Genomic DNA, 20,542 nt, shown 5'->3' on the forward strand with positions numbered 1-20,542 from the left:
CTTTACCTATTGTTTTTAAAGCACAAGATAGCAGGATACCAGAACTAGAGGGAAGGAGATGATTTGAATGAAGAAAATTGATGCATAAAACAATGACATTGAAGAAACTTTAAAGAAACATAATATACTGGGAATAACAATATAGAAACAGAACATCTGTGTACTTAAAACTTCCTGAGTAGGAGATCTTAAGAAGCCTATATAACCTTTTTGTGGAGTCAAAAGTACAGGAATGTGTAAATAAAGATACCACAGAGCATTTCTTACTGAGTTAACTGGAGCAGGAAGGAATCAGGCTATTACAAGGTGATTAGCATACCTTCAACTCACAACGCAACCTATTCTTTGGTGGTTTAATAATTACTTTCCAGTCAAATGGAATTCTACTTTTTCCCCTTACTTACCCATTAGTACAGGTGTACCATAAGGCTCTATCCTTGGTCCTGTTCTATTTAATATCTTTATAAAAAATCTTAATACTTCTGCAAAACAAGCTACCCTTTTACAGTATGCAAATGATTGCACACTTATCCACCTCTTAGACATCCTAGAACATTTAGAAAAGTTGTTCTTGTTTGTCTTTCAGCTTTTCCCAGTAAGAGGTCGCCACAGCGGAACTCTGGTCCGCTAATGATTGGCAGTAGATTTTTACGAAATGCCGAGATGCCAGCTCGACGCCCAACCTTCAATGAAGGCACGCCCATTTATGCACGCATGTCTTTTGAATGCTACCCAACTGCAGGGAGGACATGCAGACTCCACACAGAAGGCACTCCCAAGCTCAGCCGAGAATCAAATGGGAGAACCTCTTGCTGTGAGGTAACAACGCTACCACCGTACCACCGCGGCATCTCTAGAACATTTAGAAAAGATGACACAATATGCCCTATGCCTTTAACTTTATTGAAAGCTGACTGTAACCATCAACTCTTTCTTATTCTAAAGAAAACCAAACTCCTTTTATTTTTCCCCAAATCATTTAACATGTCAATTGAGGTAGTGCCTTACAGAAAACTGCTTGGGTTACAAGAGATGAAAGCATCAAATACAACCTCCATGTACAGTGCCATATAAAAAAAAACCTCACAAAAAACTAGGAATGTTGTATAGAGCCAAACAATTCCTTACTGCATCCACTAGAGTCACTCTTGCCACTACATACCTACTCTCCTCTCTATTTTATGTTTTTTCCATATTGACAACCTTTAGGTCATCATAAAATCTAAATTAGAGCAGTGCTACAGTAATGTAGCTAGACCTGCAGCTCATAAAAGTCAAAGAACACATCTCTGTTCTGCATTAAATACTCGAAACTGGCAAGAATAATCCCACCTGCTAAATTACACTCAACTTCTTTTATCACACTAAATTACATTTAATCCCACTTCCTACCCAGCTTTAAGTACAATTTCCACTGCTACCTCCCAAATTCTCACCTTTTATCATATGTCAAAAATCTGCTTGACATCTATAAGCCTTACAAAATAAATGTGGTCAAAGTCTGTACTCGCACTGTATATAGCAAAAGTCTAGAATACAATCCCTGCACTAATTGGGGCAATACATAACACTCATTTATTTAAGTTGCAACTAAAATAATTCCTCTCTGACTCCTAGTTTTGCACTTTGTGATCTCTGATGGCAATGAAACTAGGTTGGAGCCCATGCTTTGAGTTTGCTGACTCACTCTTATGCTTCACCGAGACTGTGTGAACTCTGGAACTTGCTGGAAAGCTTTGGGGTTTACCAGTGGGTGCTGCAAGGGCTACAGTTGCTGCCATGGGCTTAGTTTCTTTTAATCATGTGCTGCTTAGTATCAACATGAGCTGTAGAAGTTATTGGAAGCATGCCTCTCTCATTTGTAAGCATATTTGTGTGCTTTTATGTGAGCTCAAATATCTGACAAATCTCAATGGCCTTATTCAAAGTTAAATCACTGTCACAAACAAAGCAAAATATTTCTCACTGCATCATCCTTAATACCACACACTAGTCTGTCTTTTATCAACTCATCACTTAAATCACCAAATCTGCATGTTTTAGCCTTATTGCTCAAATCAGTTATATATGCTGCAAAAGAGTCACCAGGCTTTTAATCCCTTGTATAAAATAAGTGCTGTTCTATTGCAATGTTTGTCTGGGGGTTATACATCTCTCTAAAGTTACATTTTAAGCACTCAGGGTCTTCCCTTGACTCAGTCGATATAACAATATGATGATTGTCCCTCTCTCCTGCAAAGATGGCAGGTGCATACACAAATGAACTTTCTCTTTCAGTGGCTTCTTACCCAGCTAAATTAAGTAGAATAAATGCCTTTTTGTGGTCATCTTTATCAAACAATGCAGCCTGTATGAAAATGTCATACTTTTGCTCAAACACTCTCCAGTTGTATGCAATATTATTTTCAAACACAAGTACACTGGAATTTTGAAATCTGTCTGCCATGTCAACAAAGTATGCACAAACACACTGAAAATATGGCCCTTGTAATTATATATGAACAAGCTGTCCTGTGAAAGTTTATAATAACATTCAAATGCATAATAAACTCTTTGAAATGCAATACTTTGTGAAATATGCTCTAAAATGGCTGTATCTTGTGAAATAACTTTACTGTAATACTGCACAAACATGAAAACACTGTATACACTTCTGATAATGCAGATATCTTTACTTAATATGAAAAATATGTGCTTAGTGAAAATGCGGTTGTTTCCAAATTTTATTTGTTTTATGCAATTTGGACATTTTTTCAAACATTTTCCATAGCAATTCAAATATTTTTATCAATATCAGACATATTGGTTTATTTAAATATCATTTAGAGCATTCTGTATGCTTCTTTTCATATTTTGCAAATAAGAAATTATTTGAGCAACTTTTAACATCTAAAATTTTTTTCTGACCTATTTTGCTAATTATACTTGCAGTAGGGATGACTGAATGCTGTATATTCCTCCAGTTTTAACTGAGTGCCTTCTCAGTCCATAATCTGGATTTCTGGATCCCATTCTGACACCATGTCACTTGTCCCCGAGAAAACCAAGCTTCTTCTTTTTACACCCTCCAATAAGTCTACCCCAATTGATTTCTCTGTCATTTCCAATAATAGCACAATCATGCACCCTGACTCTACAACTAAACTGTTAAGAATTACTATTGATAACAACCTTACATTTGATAGTCACATAAATAACACCATTAAAAATGTCAACAGGAAAATTGGCTCCTTATATCGAATCAAAACTTTCTTAACTCAAACAGCTAAAACCAAAATTGCTCATTCCCATTTAATTTCTACTCTTTTTTTATGCCTCTCCCATATACACTAACCTCAAAAAGAATAACCTTGTCAAACTACAGCATGCCTATAACAGCATCGCCAGATTTGCCACTGGTAACCCCTTTCGAACTCATCACTGTCTAAATCTAAAGCAGCTGGGCTGGCTTGAACTTCAAAACCTTCTGAAAATCTCCCAACTAACCATGACCCACAAGATATTTTATCAACCTAATAGCACTCCTATACTATCCAATCTCATAATCCCTTATAAAAACCTAAACTCACTGCACTCCTCTAACAAGCTTCTAGCTAGCATAACCAAAACTAATAACTTGGCTGGAGATTCCCTGTTTTCTAACGCAGTGGGAAAAGATGGAACCTTCTTCCCAATGAACTAACAACACTTTCTTCTTTGCCTCTCTTTAAATAAAGACTTAAAACATACTTTGGTTATGTCCATGTTGTAAACCTGACTAACCTTTCCCTCTACTAATATTACTTCTACACCCTACCAATTTTTCACACATATTTGTATAATTTCTATGATGAAGAACTGAACTGGTGACCACAATGAAACAATATGGTAGATTCTATCCTGCTTATAGTTAGTACAACCTAGTACATAATAACACTATGTCACTTTTATTGTGTAAAGAATTCATCTCACCATTCTTAATGATTTCTATACTAGTGTAAATAACTTTTTTGATCACTATTTTTTTTTTATTACAGATTCTTGTATACTTATTTGAACTACTTTCATTTACTATGTTTCAACTATGTGTACCATCCTTGTTGCTGTATTTCAAGTAATGATCTACTATTAATGCTGGAGCTTTTCTCCCCGGGCCTCTACTGAAAATAGAAATATATCCAGCTAGACTAGCCCGGTCAACAAATGTAAAATAAAATAAAATAAATAAATAAATAAATAGATGACTAACAGGCAAGGTAGTTTGTTTAGATGCCTTATAACATAGAAACACATCAGGATAGATAGCAGCATCATACAATATAGACAAACTGATTAATAGACAGACCTTACAGACAAACATGCTTACATCTCAATAGCTTATTATAAAATGGCAGTCAGACTCACACATGCTCAGTATTTATACACTTGTGGAAGCCCTTAGATAGCTTCTTAAAGGTACATACACACCTCGAGCTACAACTACCTTCTTTTTTTCTTTAAATGTTTCTTGTACATTTTGTACTACATTGTTATAATCTTTTCCTGAGTTCTTTCTATTTATTTTATTTCTCTCATTACACTACCATCTTTCTTTACTAAACTACTTAAATAACAATACTTCTTCTCTTTTCCTTGTAAAACTGATCTTTGCTTATATAACAATTCTTGTATTTTTTCTTGATTTCTTTTATATATTTTTTTCCTTGTCGAAGTGCTTTCTATCATTATGTTCTAAATCTTCCAAAGCATCATTATATGGTCTTTTATATTTTTCTTTCTCTGCATTTCTTACATCTGCCACTATAAAAAACAAAAAAACAAAACAAAACAAACAAAAAAAAAAGCAACCAAACAAAACATTTGTTATATTTTTCCAGAATCATCCTCCATTCAGACCATTTTTATAAAATATTCTTATACTAATATGATCTTTCCATAGCTGTATTACTAATCTTTCCTTCTTTATTCTATGCTTTCTCATTTATCCTTTTTATTCCTTTGTCTATTTTAATATGCTCCTTGTTTTTCTTTATCTCTAGCCATATTGCAAGATACAACTACCTCCCCTTTTGAAAGTCCATGAATTTTTATCCCAGAGTTTTAACTTACCACATCTTATAACTTCTATCGTTTTCTTATCAAATTTCCATTCTTTCAATGCTTGTTTCTTAAATCATAGTTAAAGTCTCCTGTTATTATAATATTCATATTTATCACTCTATAGTCTACAATCTAATGAAATAAACTGTCCCTTTGTTTACAATTAATATAAGCATATAATGTTATGAAAAATTATACATACTTGTTCTTTACATATTAAATTTACAATGGTTAGTCTTCCATTTTTACTAAAGTTACTTTTACTGTCTACGAAATACAGCTATTCTAGAACAACTCTCATTTCCCAAATTGCAGACTATCTTTCCTCCCCATAGTTTCTCTGTAATCTTTCTTCATTTGTTAAAAATCTTGTTTTTCTAATATAAGTACATCCACATCACATGTATTACACCATTTCAAAATCCCTTTTCTTCATTTTCAGAAAGCACTCTAACATTTTCATTTTCCTCAGATTCATGGCTTAATAAGTTCATTGTTAATTACTAGGCTGGCTGCCTTAACAAGCCATTCTAAGCTTAGCCAATTTCCCTCCTAAAAGTGAAACTCAAACACCATACTTGCTTCTGTAAGTTAAACACCTTAACCAATATACCAACCCATATTAGCTGTATGTATTCTTTTTTATCCATTTCCTCTCTTTTCTTTTGTACTTATCCCTTTAATTTTTTTCTGTCTTTTACCCATTTGCCAATAGAGTTTTTTTTCATTTTACTACCTTCAAGTTTGTCTTCATCATCACTTATTTCAAAACATTCTTCTATGTCCTCTTTATTATTTTTCTCATTTAATTTGTCTTGTGTATCTACTATGTCTAAAATATCCTCTCTTTGTTTATTTTCTTCTCTTTCATTTTCCTTATTCTTATTTTCATTTTTACAATCCATCCATACATATCCAATTTTGTTACATTAATAACATTTCAGTTCAATTTTTGCATCGTGTTCTGTTTTCCCACAAATATGTCAGTTTCTTATCAAATGTGCTTCATTCCCACAACAAAACATGTTTTGTTTATCCCTAGTATTTTATGACACCCCTATTTCCTTCCACATTTATCAAGCTTGTTATATGCATACTTTTTTTCTCTATTTTTAGCACATTACAATCCCATCCATCAGTCCATAAACTTTTGAAATATCCAGTACTTCTTTACATACATTTTTTAAATGCCCTTTCAAAGTCTCTCTTTCCACCTCTGTTTTAAATGTCCATGCAATTTCTTTTTTGTTTCCTTGTCAAATGTTTTTATCACATAAAGATTCCATGGTTAAAATCTTGCTTTTTTCATATTCACGACAAAAAATTTCCATTGAAAAACAGTGTCAAATATAACGTCACAAAATGTCTCTTTATTAATAAAAATAAATGCTCTTACTTCATGGGCTTTTACACCCAAAGATGCTATTACATTTTCCCACATGTCTCTGTATCCACCTTTTGAATTTTCTCCATTATTCCCCTCAAGCCCAGGAAATGTTTTCTTCATTTTCTGGTTCACTCTACTTCAACATTTCTTTAAATAAATCATCCCATAACCCTCAAAAATGGAGGGTTGTAATTATACATCCAGCATTTTCCCACTCATTTCCATCAAACAGATTTCTTTGTAACAACTCCTGAGAATCCTGCATGCATTCTCCATTCTCAGTATTGGTTTTCTCCTCCATTTTTTTCATCAGTCCATTATCTCTTTATCTTTCCATCTGCCTCACTGTTTACCTGGGCTTCCTTTTTTGCCTGGAAAGGAAACAGGAAGTGCTCATACAAAATGGGTCCCACTCACAACAAAGATGAGTAGGGTTTTTTTGTTTGTATACATAGATATGATTCATATTTTTACATAGTTACATATTTACACTATGTGCATATATTAACATAATTTGATACATTGATATTTTCATTTTAAGTATTTCCCCCACTCTTTTACCCATAACCAAAAACATATTTTTGCAGTGTTTTTGTCAATGTCCATTTTCCATTGTATGTTATTTCATTAAGCCTTTCATTTCATATAGTCCATGTTACATAGAATATGATTCTATCCATTTTCTTAGCTTCATTATGGGATCTTGTCCCATAAAACCCATACTCTATCATATCCATGTTTAACATTTCAAAATGTATATAATGTTTTAATCAAATTACGTTTATATAATTTTTTTACACTTTTTGAATTCCCTCATATTAAAAAATGTTCTGTAGTTTCCAGTTCTTTGCATTTATTACATATTCTATCATGTTTTCTCTTTTATGGCATATTTGGCCCCACTGGTAATTTTCCTATGGATAACCTCCACAAAAAATCATTACATTCTTTAATTTCTTTATAATCTCTGTATCTTTTCATTATTGCTTCCTTATCTATTTCTAACTCTTTCCATTGATCTACCAAAAAATGATCTCATAATGTTAACATACCATTCATGTCTGTTATTTTCTATAACATTCTTTTTAATTTCCACAATACAATTTTACTGAAAAATTCTTTCACTTCTTCATTAATAATTATTTCTTTTTTCATTTCCATTTCCTCCCAAATTTCTCTGTACTTACAATACATTGTTTCTGTCAAATATTTATTTTTCATTATTCCTTTTAGTACTTTATGCATACTTAAAGAAGATGCATGCACAATCAGATTTATCAGTCCAATCACCCGTATTCATCTTTCATATCAAAAATTCTCCCTCTTACCATGTTCAGTCTTGACCTCCAAATAAATGAAAAAGTATCTGCATAATTTATTTTACATATTTCATTAGCAACACATAAACATTTGCAATATAAGCTATTTTACCTATTATGGTATTTATTAACTGTGCTTTTTTTCTGTATGAAACCTATATGTCTTCCAAAATGTAATGATGTCTTTGATTCTTTTAATAATTTTCCATTGTTCATGTCTGAATTCTGTCCTTCCAAATACCATTCCTAAAATATCTATACACTTTTCATTATATTCCACACCTCCTATTATACCTTCATACCCAAATCCTTTTATTTTCTCTTTATTTATGCTTAAACCAATTTTCTTCAACTGTGTACTTAATTTTTCATTATTTTTTTCCATCCAGACTTTATTTTTTGCTATTGCTACAGTATCATCAGCATACGTATACATTATTGGTAACTGTGGCTCCTCCATCATTCTGTATCCTCCCTTACTTGACATTTTATTAATTTTCATTACTACTGTGTTCATGATAATAACAAAGATCATACTGCTTGCAGGACATCCTTGCTTTGTGCCACATTCTATTTTCAAATTTTCTCTAATCCAACTGTTTATGCTTAGTTTCACATAATTCTTTTCATACATTGATTAAATTACTTGCAATATTTTTTCACTTATATTACATACTTGCAAAATTCTCCATAATGCTTTAAACTGAATGTTATCATATGCCTTACTGACATCACCTATCATGATTTTTGTTTCTACTTTTTTATTAATAATATCATCAGTTACTTAACTTATTATCCATAATAGGTCTTGACTCCCCTTTCCTTTTCCCCCAAATAAATTCTGATCATATACTCTTTCTATTTTACATTGTAGTCTTTTAGTTACTATGCTTATGACAATGTTATAGTCTGTGTTAATCAGTGTAATTGGTCTCCAAGGTTTTATTTCATCTTTATCTCCTTTCTTTAATACAAATTGTATCACACCTCATTACTTCTAATAACATCATTTTTGCAAGTCAGACATTTCTTTATACATACTATATTCAATTTTGTCCAAGCTTGCAGCTGAATTAATATTAATATCTTTCATGATCTCATTAAACTCATTTATATTTATTTTTCTCTCTCAAAATATTAATTATCTTCCTTATTTAATTTCTTACCTTTATAAATCTGTTCTATGTTAACTTCTTTTTACTATATAAATCTAATACATATTATTTAATTATTTCATATATTTCTTCTTGTTTTTTAACTTGTTTTACTTGTTCATTTTTTAATTCTCTTATCTTTCTTTCTTTTATTATTTTACATAAGTATGGTACTATTTCTTTTTTTTCCTTGTAAGCAATATTTTTGCTTATATAAAAATTTATTAACCTTATAGGTTCATAAGCTAGTACTAAGCTAACTGCCCTTGAGAGCCATTTTAAGCCTAACCAATTATCCCTTGTGAGACTCAAACCCTGCACTTTGTGTTTGTAAAGCAAACACCTTAACCATTAGGCCACCCTCCCAACCATATCGTTATCCTGATTTCTTTTATATAATTATTTTTCTTTTTCATAAAATCCTTTTTCTTCTCTATCAAGTCATTAAATATTTTTGACTCATTTTCTATTCTAATTTTGTTGTTTTCTTTTCTTTTCTATACATTCTAAAAATACTTTTTTGTATTTCTTTTTGAATTGAATCCACCATATTGTCTATTTTTTGTAAAAAAATATCATACTGCTATGCTGTTGCCATAATTCTGTGATTTCTTTTATTTCTCCTGAATCTAACTCTTTTTATTTACTCATTTTATGCTTTTTGCTACTGTAATATATTCCTGACTTTCATGAATTTTTATCCAAATCACTACATGATCAAAGAACCCATTATGTTTAATCATTTTTTTGTGTAATTTTTCGGCCTTCTGATATCAAAAAATAATCAATTTCTGTCTTCATTTCATTTTTTTGTAAGTACAGTATTTGTTTTCCCATAATTTTAATTTTCCACTTTTCATAATTTCAGTAACCATTTAACATCACAACTATTTTTTTTTTATTTCTTAAATTACAGCTAAAGTCACCTGTCATTATTATATCCATGTTAACAAAGACATAATTAGGTATACTTTTAAACATTGTTTCTCTTTCTTTTTTTATCACAAATGCATAGAAAGCTATTAGTCAATATACATAATTTTCCATCTTATATCCACTACTGTTATTCTGCCCAGTTCTACTATTGTAATATCTAGTATTTTTATATTTTCTTAGCATAGTATACATATTTATTTTATTATTTATTTATTTATTTACATTTGTTGACTGGGAGTGTCCGACTGGATGTAGGTCCATTTTCAGCGGAGGCCCGGGGAGAAAAGCTCCACAGTTAAAATATACAGACAGTAGTTACATTGGATTTACATAGCAATTATTTGATTAACATAGCAATTAACAATTACAAACATAGTTACAGATGAAGAACATAGTACATCAGTAGACAACTAGAATCTTTATCTGTGAAGTATATAACAGACATTAACAATTGTTACAATAAGAAGTTCCTGCTGTATAATAAGTAGTAGGCTTAGGAGCATCCGAGCTTGCTATAATCAAGGTAGTTAGTGGGATGTAAAGAAAAATACCATACATATACCAGAACATGTTTCTTTGCCTATATTCCAAATAACAGTACCATTCCAAAGTTTTTTCTGTTAGCACCCTTTCTTCTTCTGTTAGCATTCTAATGTCCTCTAATACTATTACTTGAGTATCTGCTGCAGCACACCATTGTAAAGTACTAATTTGTCTCTTAATATTCTTCATACTGTTCACATTCGAAGATAATATTTTCAGCTTTATAGAACAGTTATTATAATAATCATCTTATCCCTTACCTTTCTTATTCTCTCTTACCATTATATTTTTACATTTTATTTTTCTTTCCCTAACTATCTTTCCTATTGAATTTTTCTTGCCTTTTACTATATGCCACCCTGACTCTTCTTCACTTGTTTCATCTGTCTCTCTTTATTTTTCTTTCTCTTTGTCTGTCCCTTTAAATTTAAATACCGTGTCTATGGTTTTTCTTGCTGTGCTATGTGTTGTTGTATAGCATTCTTTTTAACTCTTCTTTTTGTATAATTTCATTTTCATGTATTTCTACCTCATATTCGACCATGAATGTCCTGTATTACCACATTTCTTACATTTCGCTTCACATTTCTTTGCATTATGACCTGTCTGACACATAAATTACATCTTTTTTTGTCACATTGATTAATAAAATGATCACTTTTTCCACAAAAATAACAAGTCTTTGGTTGTTCGCTGTACCTCACAAAACCTCTGTTGCCATGCACATTAATAATACTAGGTATGTGTACCACATTGTCATTTTCTATTTTCAAAATTATTCCCCATTCCCAACCCCAAGTCCATAATCTTCTTTCATCATAAATTTTAGTAGTGTCCACCACTTCTTCACATATTGTCAACAAATATTCTCTCAGTTTTTTGCTCCCACTTCATTTCTAAACTGAATCAAGATTATTTTTTTTTGTTTACCTGAAAAAGGCTTGCACAACATATTCTGAACATGGAAAGTCTGCTTTCTTTTTTATAGGCCTCCAAAACGTTTTCCATAGCCCGGCCAGTTTCAAAAAACAAGGTACAAAAGTTTCTTTGTTAATTAAAATGAAAGCTCTTATCTCTTCAGCTTTTACTCCCAGAAGTGCAATAACATTGTCCTATACCTTATATCTGTCCAGGCTTTTTTTACTGCTCACCCAAACAACATATTCTTTCTTTACTTCCTTCATCTCTGTCCTCTCCTTAGCTCCTTCTTCCACTGTTTGAGCATAGCACTTTTTTTCTGGAACCTTCTCTGGCTCTTTTTTCTTCTCTTTTTCTCCCTCTTCTGTTTTTTTTCCATAATGTCACTCCAGGATACAGCAGTTCCACTTTCTGACTCACTCTGGTTAACTAGTTCCTTCAGATACTCATCCTGCAACCCTCCTGACTGAAGGGTTGAAATAACACATTTTCTGCCATGCTGTTTCAGACAGGTTTTTCTGGAAATTTTCTTTTGAATCCACCTCCACCATTCATAGCAGGACTTAGGCATAAGCCAACTAGGTTGCCACCTAGGGAACCACTCTAGCTGGGGCACTTTTCCAGGAAACTGGATGTAAAATAGACTAGGATGGGGACACCAGGTGATGTGGGGGGGTGCTGTGGAGCCCTTTTGCCTAGGGCATCACTTGACCTAAGGCCAGCCCTGTCACCACTGCATTTACCGCCATCTCCTTCCCGATCTCCTCACCATCAGCAGACAACATTTTCTCTGCTCCCACATCACCTGAAAACATTTCTAGCAGTGAATCTAACATTTGTTTTTATTTTCAACACATTTAACTTCCAAATTTCCTTGGCTGCCAGCAGCCATGTTTCTCCCTGTTCCTCCTGTCTGCCTCCACAAAACAGGAAGTCAGGATGTATAACACCAAATCTCTTACCCCTACTGCAAAGAGTAGGGGAAGTTCCCAGACACCTTGGCAAAATTTCCCCCAGTAGTATCAATGCCACCTTTGGTTTCCCATGAAAAGAGACAGTAGCCTAGTACCCTGGTGAACAAAAGAATAAATAAATAAAATAGACCTTAGGTCCTAGCTTCATGGGCAACTCAAAGTGATTTTTTAGTAAATCAGGCACTTAGCTAGGGGATTAGACAAACCATTTACTGTTTTAAAAAATTAAACCTAGACATTAACATTTATTAGAGCAGTTACTGGAACTTTGGTTTCATGTCTCCTCCAAATTATAGGACAGCACCTAGGTCATGTGTCAGCATCACTGATACCATTTAACCTAAGGATCACAACAGAGAACATATGCCTTTTTGTCTAATTAATATTCTGTTTATAATTCAAACTGCTGATAAAGAAGCAAGGTATCTGATTGTACTACCAAAGACCTTATTTCAACAAGTGAACCCACGCCATGACAGTTAGGGAACTATGGGAGGGAATTTAGCAGCTGTAATTTGGCTATAACATTATGGGAGAAGGAGATGGCTCTAGCAGAAGCAGTGATAACTTCAGTGATACTTGCAGGATTTGAAATTATAAGCACCTTTACAGGCATTCTAATTGTGTGATTTGCATCAGTATGTAAAGGCATGTCCAGTCAATGCCAAATAGATCGGGATTGATGGGGTCCCCTTCACATGGTTGACTTTTCAGAAAGTCGACTTTCATATGGCTGAGACCATATAATCGACTTTTGAAAAGCTGACCATGGGGAACCGCTATCTCCTTACAGTGTGGAATGGGAAAATTTCCTTCTTCCATACTGTAGTGCGATCTTGGAGTTGGTATATTTAAGTTATGGGGGGTGTGGGAGGCAGACCCCCCTATGGTGGGTGCAGGGGAACTTGCCCCCCTACTAACACTTGAAAGGTAAGTGTTTGTTGTGTGTTTTCTGTTTATTTTACATGGTTGGCTTTTCAAAAGTCGATCATATGGTCTCGGCCATATGAAAGTCGACTTTCTGAAAAGTCGACCATGTAAAGTAGACCCGATTGATGACAAGGGTGCACATAACCATTCAGAGCTTATGATGGCTTTTATCACCACTGCTGGCTATCACTAGGGGCATGACTGATAAAAAGCAAAAAAGTGGAAAACAATTGCCCAAAAGGTCCAACCAATACAAATCCAAGCAGAGCAACTGTAAAGAGGGCCTCGAAGGATGTGTTTTAAAGTGTACTTTTGAAAAGTATTTTAATTTGATATTAAAATGTATGTTTTATTGATGTAGTTTTTAAAGAAGTTGATGTATGTTATATTTAAAATAGGAAAATGTGTATATTTTCACCAGCAAGCATATTTTAAAGTTAATGAAGCAAAATAAATATTTAATTGTTTTAATTATTAGTCAATTGGGATAGAGGGTATATATTGGGGTGTGTGTTATAGGTATGCATTCAGTTTTCCATCTGAGGAAGTCATTTGAAATGAAAACGCAGGATTTTGGTGAACAGCGTTAATGTGTTGGACGTTTTGGAGTCTTTTGTGGAATAAATAGTGTTTTATGTAACTAAGGAGTCGAGGCCTTCTTTACAGTTGCTCTGTTTGGCATGACTGATAAGGTTAGTAGAAACTATGGATATTAGGAGCTGGCAGCGGTAGTGGGAGTGATAGGTGAGCAGGCAAAAAGTAATAAACATTGGTTAAGACAAGAAAGGGAGCTGCCATAAAAATAAATGATTAAAAACAGTGAATCATTCTTCATTTAAAGATTATAGGACAGTTTGTTCAGAAAAATTACTATTTATTTATTTATTTATTTATTTTACATTTCTTTACCGGGGAGGTCCAACTGGACAGAACTGTCCATTTTCAGTGGAGGCCCAGGAAGAAAAGCTCCAGAACAGTTGCTGACATACTATACATAAGAAATTTACATGAGCATTGTGGTTTACATACTCACTTATAAAAATATAGCAGATAATAACATATGATTGCATAAGATATTTACATAAACACAGAGATTTAGACATACAATTAAAAGTGTAGCAGGTAGTAACATATGGTTGTTCATGCAGTATGTTTAGTACAGATAATCTTGAAGATGTACTGAAGATCAGACAAGAAAGGAAAACTAAAAAAGGAAGAGAATACAGACAAGTTTATGTGAGGTGCATCGACATTTTAAGGGAAAGCTTTTCACCTTAGTCTATGGAAAAGTTAATGGGTGTAGATGGGACAGTGGGGAGTAGGTGGCAGTGAGTTGGTAAGTAACGTGTGATAACATATAGTGCATCTCTGGGAGTTTTAAAGAGGTTGGATTGTGGGTAGGAGAAAGGAGTTAGAATATGTCAGCCAGGTGCTAGGCAGTTACAAGTAACGTGTGGTAATATATAGTGCATCTGTGGGATTATTAAAGTGGTTGGGAGTGTGGTGGGGAAAGGAGTTGTGCATCTGTGAGAGTTTTAAAGAGGAGGTTGGTTAGTGGGTAGGGGAAAGGAGTTAGAATATGTCAGCCAGGTGCTAGGCAGTTACAAGTAACGTGTGGTAATATATAGTGCATCTGTGGGAGTTTTAAAGAGGAGGTTGGTTAGTGGGTAGGGGAAAGGAGTAAGAATATGTCAGCCAGGTGCTAGGCAGTTACAAGTAATGTGTGATAATATATAGTGCATCTGTGGGAGTTTTAAAGAGGAGGTTGGTTAGTGGGTAGGGGAAAGGAGTTAGAATATGTCAGCCAGGTGCTAGGCAGTTACAAGTAACGTGTGGTAATATATAGTGCATCTGTGGGAGTTTTAAAGAGGAGGTTGGATAGTGGGTAGGGGAAAGGAGTTAGAATATGTCAGCCAGGTGCTAGGCAGTTAAGAGTTATGTGTGATAATATATAGTGCATCTGTGGGAGTTTTAAAGAGGAGGGTGGATAGTGGGTAGGGAAAGGAGTTAGAATATGTCAGCCAGGTGCTAGGCAGTTGCATGTCCAGGTGTTGTTTAGGTGGGAAATAAGCTGTTTTTTGAAGATGGTTTTGTTAGTTTGTAACCTGATTTGTAGTGGTAGGGAGTTCCAAGTCTTGGCAAGGTTTACTATCATTTTGTCAATTGCAGTTTTTGCGATTAACTAAATGTCGAATTTTGCTGTCACTGAATCATTAAGTTGACAAACAAAATGTCAGAACTGACAACAGCGAATGCAACACAGCATTCGCTGTTGTCAGTTCCAACATTTCAATGCAGCTCACACTATAGTGGGGATCGGGAAATGTATCCTTTTCCTTACTATAGTGCGATCCTAGAGTTAGTATATTTAAGTAGCAGGGGGTGTGGGGGGTGCAGGGGGGCTTGCCCCCCTGCTAACATGTTATTTACTGTGCAATGCAAGTAATGGTGTCCCCGGAAGTGTGGTGACTGTTTGAAAATGTTGAAGTCGACATTTACAGTTACCACACTTTGATTTTATTATTGCTTGGTGTTGTTAGTTTTGAGGTTTTGCCTCGACATAACCACGATTTGCTGTTGTGTGATCCAGTTAAATGATAGTAAACTCTTGGCAATGTTGCTAGAATACAGGGAGTCACTAGAGCTGTAATGGCTTTTGGAGTTTGCGATTAGTGCCTTGTTAGTGGATCTAAGTTCATGGTTATTAGAGTAGAGGGTGATCAGGTCTTGTAAGACTGGAGTTTTGTCAGGTTGGTACAGTATTTGATGAGCTTGAAGAACTTGGTTTAGAGCTAAGGTGTTAGGGAGTTCTAGCCAAGAAAGCTGTTTTAGGGCCTGATGGTGGTGGGTGCGGTAGGAGTTTGAGGCACATTTTACTATTTTGTTGTAGCATACTGATAGCTTGTTTAGATTAATTAGGGCAGGAGAAGCATACATAGTGAAAAAACACTCCGATAGTCCCCCAAAGGGAACACAGGAACACAGGAATTCTCCTCAAATAAACAAACTGGAAGCACCGCTCTGGCTGCAATTTCTTTATTTCATCTCATTCTGGTACCTCGGCTCCATCAGCCTTCTAAGGAATAACTTCATACAATTTTAGCAGCCTTTTTATATCCCCTTAATTACTGTACAATATAAAACATACACAATTCAATATAATATACAATTTCATTATACATTTTTATACATTATTTTTATGTATTATTTTCAATGTATAATGAAATTGTATATTATATTCAATTGTGTATGTTTTATATTGCATGTATTGGTATTTATTGGGAGTACATCTTTAAGGTTTGGGTATTAGTAGTTGTTGAGATCTGAATTTAATTGAATGTATTTAAATTAATCAGCACAGTAATTAAGGGGATATAAATAGGCTGCTAAAATTGTATGAAGTTATTCCTTAGAAGGCTGATGATGCTGAGGTACCAGAATGAAATGAAATAAAGAAATTGCAGAGCTAGCGGTGCTTCCAGTTTGTTTACTTCAGGAGAAGCATACAGTAAGGTAGAGAGAAGGTGGGTACGAGCTAGGGTAACTTTACCGTCGCTGGTCAGGACGTTTTTCCATCTGTAAAGAGTACCTAGCTTTTTCTGATTTTGGTTATTATATGAGCTATGTGTTTGTCAAATTTCATATTATTGTCTATAATGACCCCTAGTAATTTGGTTTGTGTGACGGGGGAGCTAAAGGTATTATCTTATGCAGAAATAGAAAATGGGGGAGTACGTGCTGCTGCTTTGGAAGGATGAAAGAGCATAAGTTGAGTCTTTTTAGGATTTAGTATTAGCTGGGAGTTTGTAAGTCAGGTTTTGATGGATGTAAAGGAATCTTGGGTCTTGATTTGAAAATTTTGGAGTGTGGGGGCAGAGCAGATTAAGGTGGAGTCATCAGCGTATTGAACCAGGTTTGCTAGATGGGTGGCTTTGTGAAGATTATTTGTAAATATAGTGAAAAGTAGGAGTCTAGGATTGATCCTTGGGGTACTCCTAGTTTTATAGGAAGTAGGGGGAAGGGAGTTTTTCCACTGAACAGCTTGTTGGCGTTGGGAGCGATAGTCCTGAAACCATAATAGAGTGGGGGTAGTTAGTTTTAATTCTGAGAGTGATGTTATTAGTTTTGTATGGGAGACTGTATCAAACGCCTTTGATAAGTCAAGGAAAACTGCACACACTAGTTGGCTGTTGTTGCATTGCATATTTACTAGGTTACTAAAATGGATGAGTGCAGTGGTAGTGCTATGGTTGGAGTGGAATCCGTGTTGAGTTTCGTTAAGAAGATTGTTGGAGAGGAGATGTGTTAGGATCTGAGTGTGGATACATTTTTCCAATATTTTAGCCACTGGGGAAAGTATAGCTATAGGGCGGTAGTTTGTTAGGTCAGTGGAGTTGTCCCCTTTGTGTATTGGTATAATGTAGGAGATTTTCCACAGAAGTGTCACCTTTTGTTCTGAGATTAATCTCTTAATGATTATATAGACTGGGTAGGAAATGGCTTTGGTGGCTATTTGCAGGAATTCGGCAGGTAGTTTGTCGACTGCTAAAGTGCTGGGTATAAGCTTGGTTAGGTGCCTATAGATGGTGTAAGTTGGTACAGGTTGACGGGTGAAGGAGATAGCTTTATTTGATGGGTTATATAGTATAGTGGAGGTTGAGGAGTGTGGGTCTCTTGACAGCTTTAATATAGAGTTGGTAAAGAACTCATTGAATTTGGTGGCTGTGTTTATAGAGGTGATGTCTATGTTTGGATGAGGAGTTGGTGATTTACCTGGTTGGAGAATACTGTTTGTAGTGGCCCAGAACCTTTGTAGGTTGGTATTATGCTTAGTTTGAATTTCACTGTAGTATTTTTGTTTGTCTAGTCTGATTTGTTTATTTACAGTGTTTCTCAGTTGTAAGAATGTTTGCCTATTAGAAGTAGTTTTGTTTTTGCAACAGGTGCCCCATGCTTTGTCCCTTTGTTTCATAAGTTGCCTAGTGCTCTTGATAAGCCATGAGGGAATAGATGGTTTTAGTGCAGATCTGTCTTGGTGGAGTAAGTTGGTTGAGAATTCCTAAGAAGATAGTATTGAAATGCTCAACTGCTTCATCTAAAGGAAGTGTTAAAAGAGGGGACCAGTTAGAGTGTTTAAGGGCTGTATTAAGGTCATTAGCCCTGAAGTTTTTAGTGTATCTGATGTGTTTAAGAGAGCTAGTTCTAATGAGTTTAGTTTGGTCTCTGATGAAAAAGGTTGGGAGATGGTCGCTTAGAGTATCAGGTAGTATACTGAAATTATGTGTGAAAGATGGGTGATTTGTGAGAATCCAGTCTAGTATTGATTCTTTTTTGGGGGTTTTATCTACCCTAGTAGGGGTTTATATAAGCTGTGAGAATCCATAAAGATTAATATGATTTGAGGGGTGGGATAATTTAAGTGAGGTCCAATCGATATTAAAGTCACCTAGTCTAATGATTTCATGGGGGAGGGTTTCTGATGTCTATTGGAGAAGAGATTCTATGGTTTTGATGTTATCTCCTGGAGGGATATATGATCCTAAGATATTTAGCTGTTTTTGTGTATTTAGTCTTACCTTAGCAAGTATAATAATAATAATAATTATTATTATTATTAATAATAGAAAATACTCTTAAGACTAAGATGTTTTGACATGACAAGACAGGAGGACTTTAAACAGAAGAAGACAGACAGGAGGAGATGGTTAGGGAGGGATGAGAGTGAGTGACCATACAGGCCCACTTGTCTCAGGAGAGAATTGGGTGAGTACCATGCAAGTCCACCTGTCTTAGGAGGGAATTGATGAATACCATGTAGGCCCACCTGTCTCAGTAGGGAATTGGGTGAGTACCACCTCACAACCTGGGAGATGATCCAAACATGCAACTCCTGCACTAGGGACTCAGAGATGCAGAAAGCATTTCTAGCTGGGCAGACATATGTATCGATTTTTTTTTCATCAGACTGGGCAATACACAAATGTTTCTAATAGTGTGAGTGTAAGGTCCCCTAATCCCTCCTGAATGATGACTGTGATACATGTATCTCACCTTTCTCTCTCTCCTGTTGTTGTAGCATGTAGGAGAGAGACAGGACATACCAATTGGCTACTGGAGTTGGAGCTTTTGATGTCTGGGGCAAAACATATAGAAAGAAAGTAGTCAGTTTATTGTGCTATTACATGACAGTAAATATCTGGCCCTGCCTTCAAATTTGTCTGTGATGCCATTTCCTTACCAGTTTGGTTCGAAATTTCTCCTTCAGAGCAGGGGATACAGAGGAAGCAGCAGATAGGCCTTCCTTGCTGGCTCGCTTTTCGGAATCCCGGGAGACAGCTGTCACTGCAGTGAGATGTTGGGACCTGATAGGTAGAAGATAGGCATGACTTCTTTATATGGTGACAGACAACTTTCATCTACTTTTATAGAATGTCTAAGAAAATGTTTATGTTACTCCCTTCACCTTCTGAGGGACATCTGATTTACTTCTTGGAGCTCCCGACCTACGTATATCTATCTATATATCTATATCTATATATATCTGTGTGTATATATATATATATATATATATATATATATATATATATATATGCATATATATATATATATATATCTATATCTATATATATCTGTGTGTATATATATATATATATCTACACAATCACCAACATGCTATCAGCTATAATCATCCGTCCCTATCATTTGCTAACCTGTGCTCCTTCTGTGTTTAAGTTTACTTGTTGTCACTAACATTTTACATCATTGCACTCACAAATGTTGACAAGAAGAACATTGAGTATAATCCATGCTGTACTGTTAACTAACTCCTACTCGGTATGACCATCTTCTTTATACCTCTTTTGATTTTTAGATTTTTACCCATCTGCCATTAGTAATTCACATCAGCACAGCTTCTTGAGCTAGGGTTTTCATCGTACTGAAGATCCGATCATTTGAACCATTGTCTTTGCAACATATGTCCCAAGTTAAAAACTAAAGCAAGTATTTCCTCCTGTTGCTGATCTGCCATGTGCCAGTTAGGCTCAAAGCATGTTGTCACTTGAATACAAATGCTCTAACATTTGCTGTACCATTTGGACTTATATTTTTGTAAAATTAATTGTCTATCTGTGTTAACTGAGTAAGTAGACTGACACAAGAACCATTTTCATTCTTGCCCTGGATCAAATAGGCAAATGCAAGCAAAAAAGATACAGTGCACATGATCGATCTTCAGTAGCATTTAACGCCCAAAATACTTATAACAAAGTATAATCTTCTTCTGGCTTTTCCTGGTTAGGG

General features: G+C 34.8%; 1 protein-coding gene across 1 annotated transcript in view; it reads right to left on the reverse strand.

Moving 5' to 3' along the window:
* LOC122814491 (extracellular calcium-sensing receptor-like) overlaps positions 1–20,542 on the reverse strand; it is a 130,351-nt gene that overhangs the window by 9,047 nt on the left and 100,762 nt on the right. Inside the window, exon 5 of the mRNA XM_044087066.1 lies at positions 19,479–19,602. Within this exon, the coding sequence (XP_043943001.1) occupies positions 19,479–19,602 (124 nt within the window). The remainder of the gene's footprint in view (positions 1–19,478; positions 19,603–20,542) is intronic.

The sequence above is a fragment of the Protopterus annectens genome, chromosome 10.part0, assembly GCF_019279795.1.
Source record: "Protopterus annectens isolate FY-2018-M chromosome 10.part0, PAN1.0, whole genome shotgun sequence".
Lineage (NCBI taxonomy): Eukaryota > Metazoa > Chordata > Ceratodontiformes > Protopteridae > Protopterus > Protopterus annectens.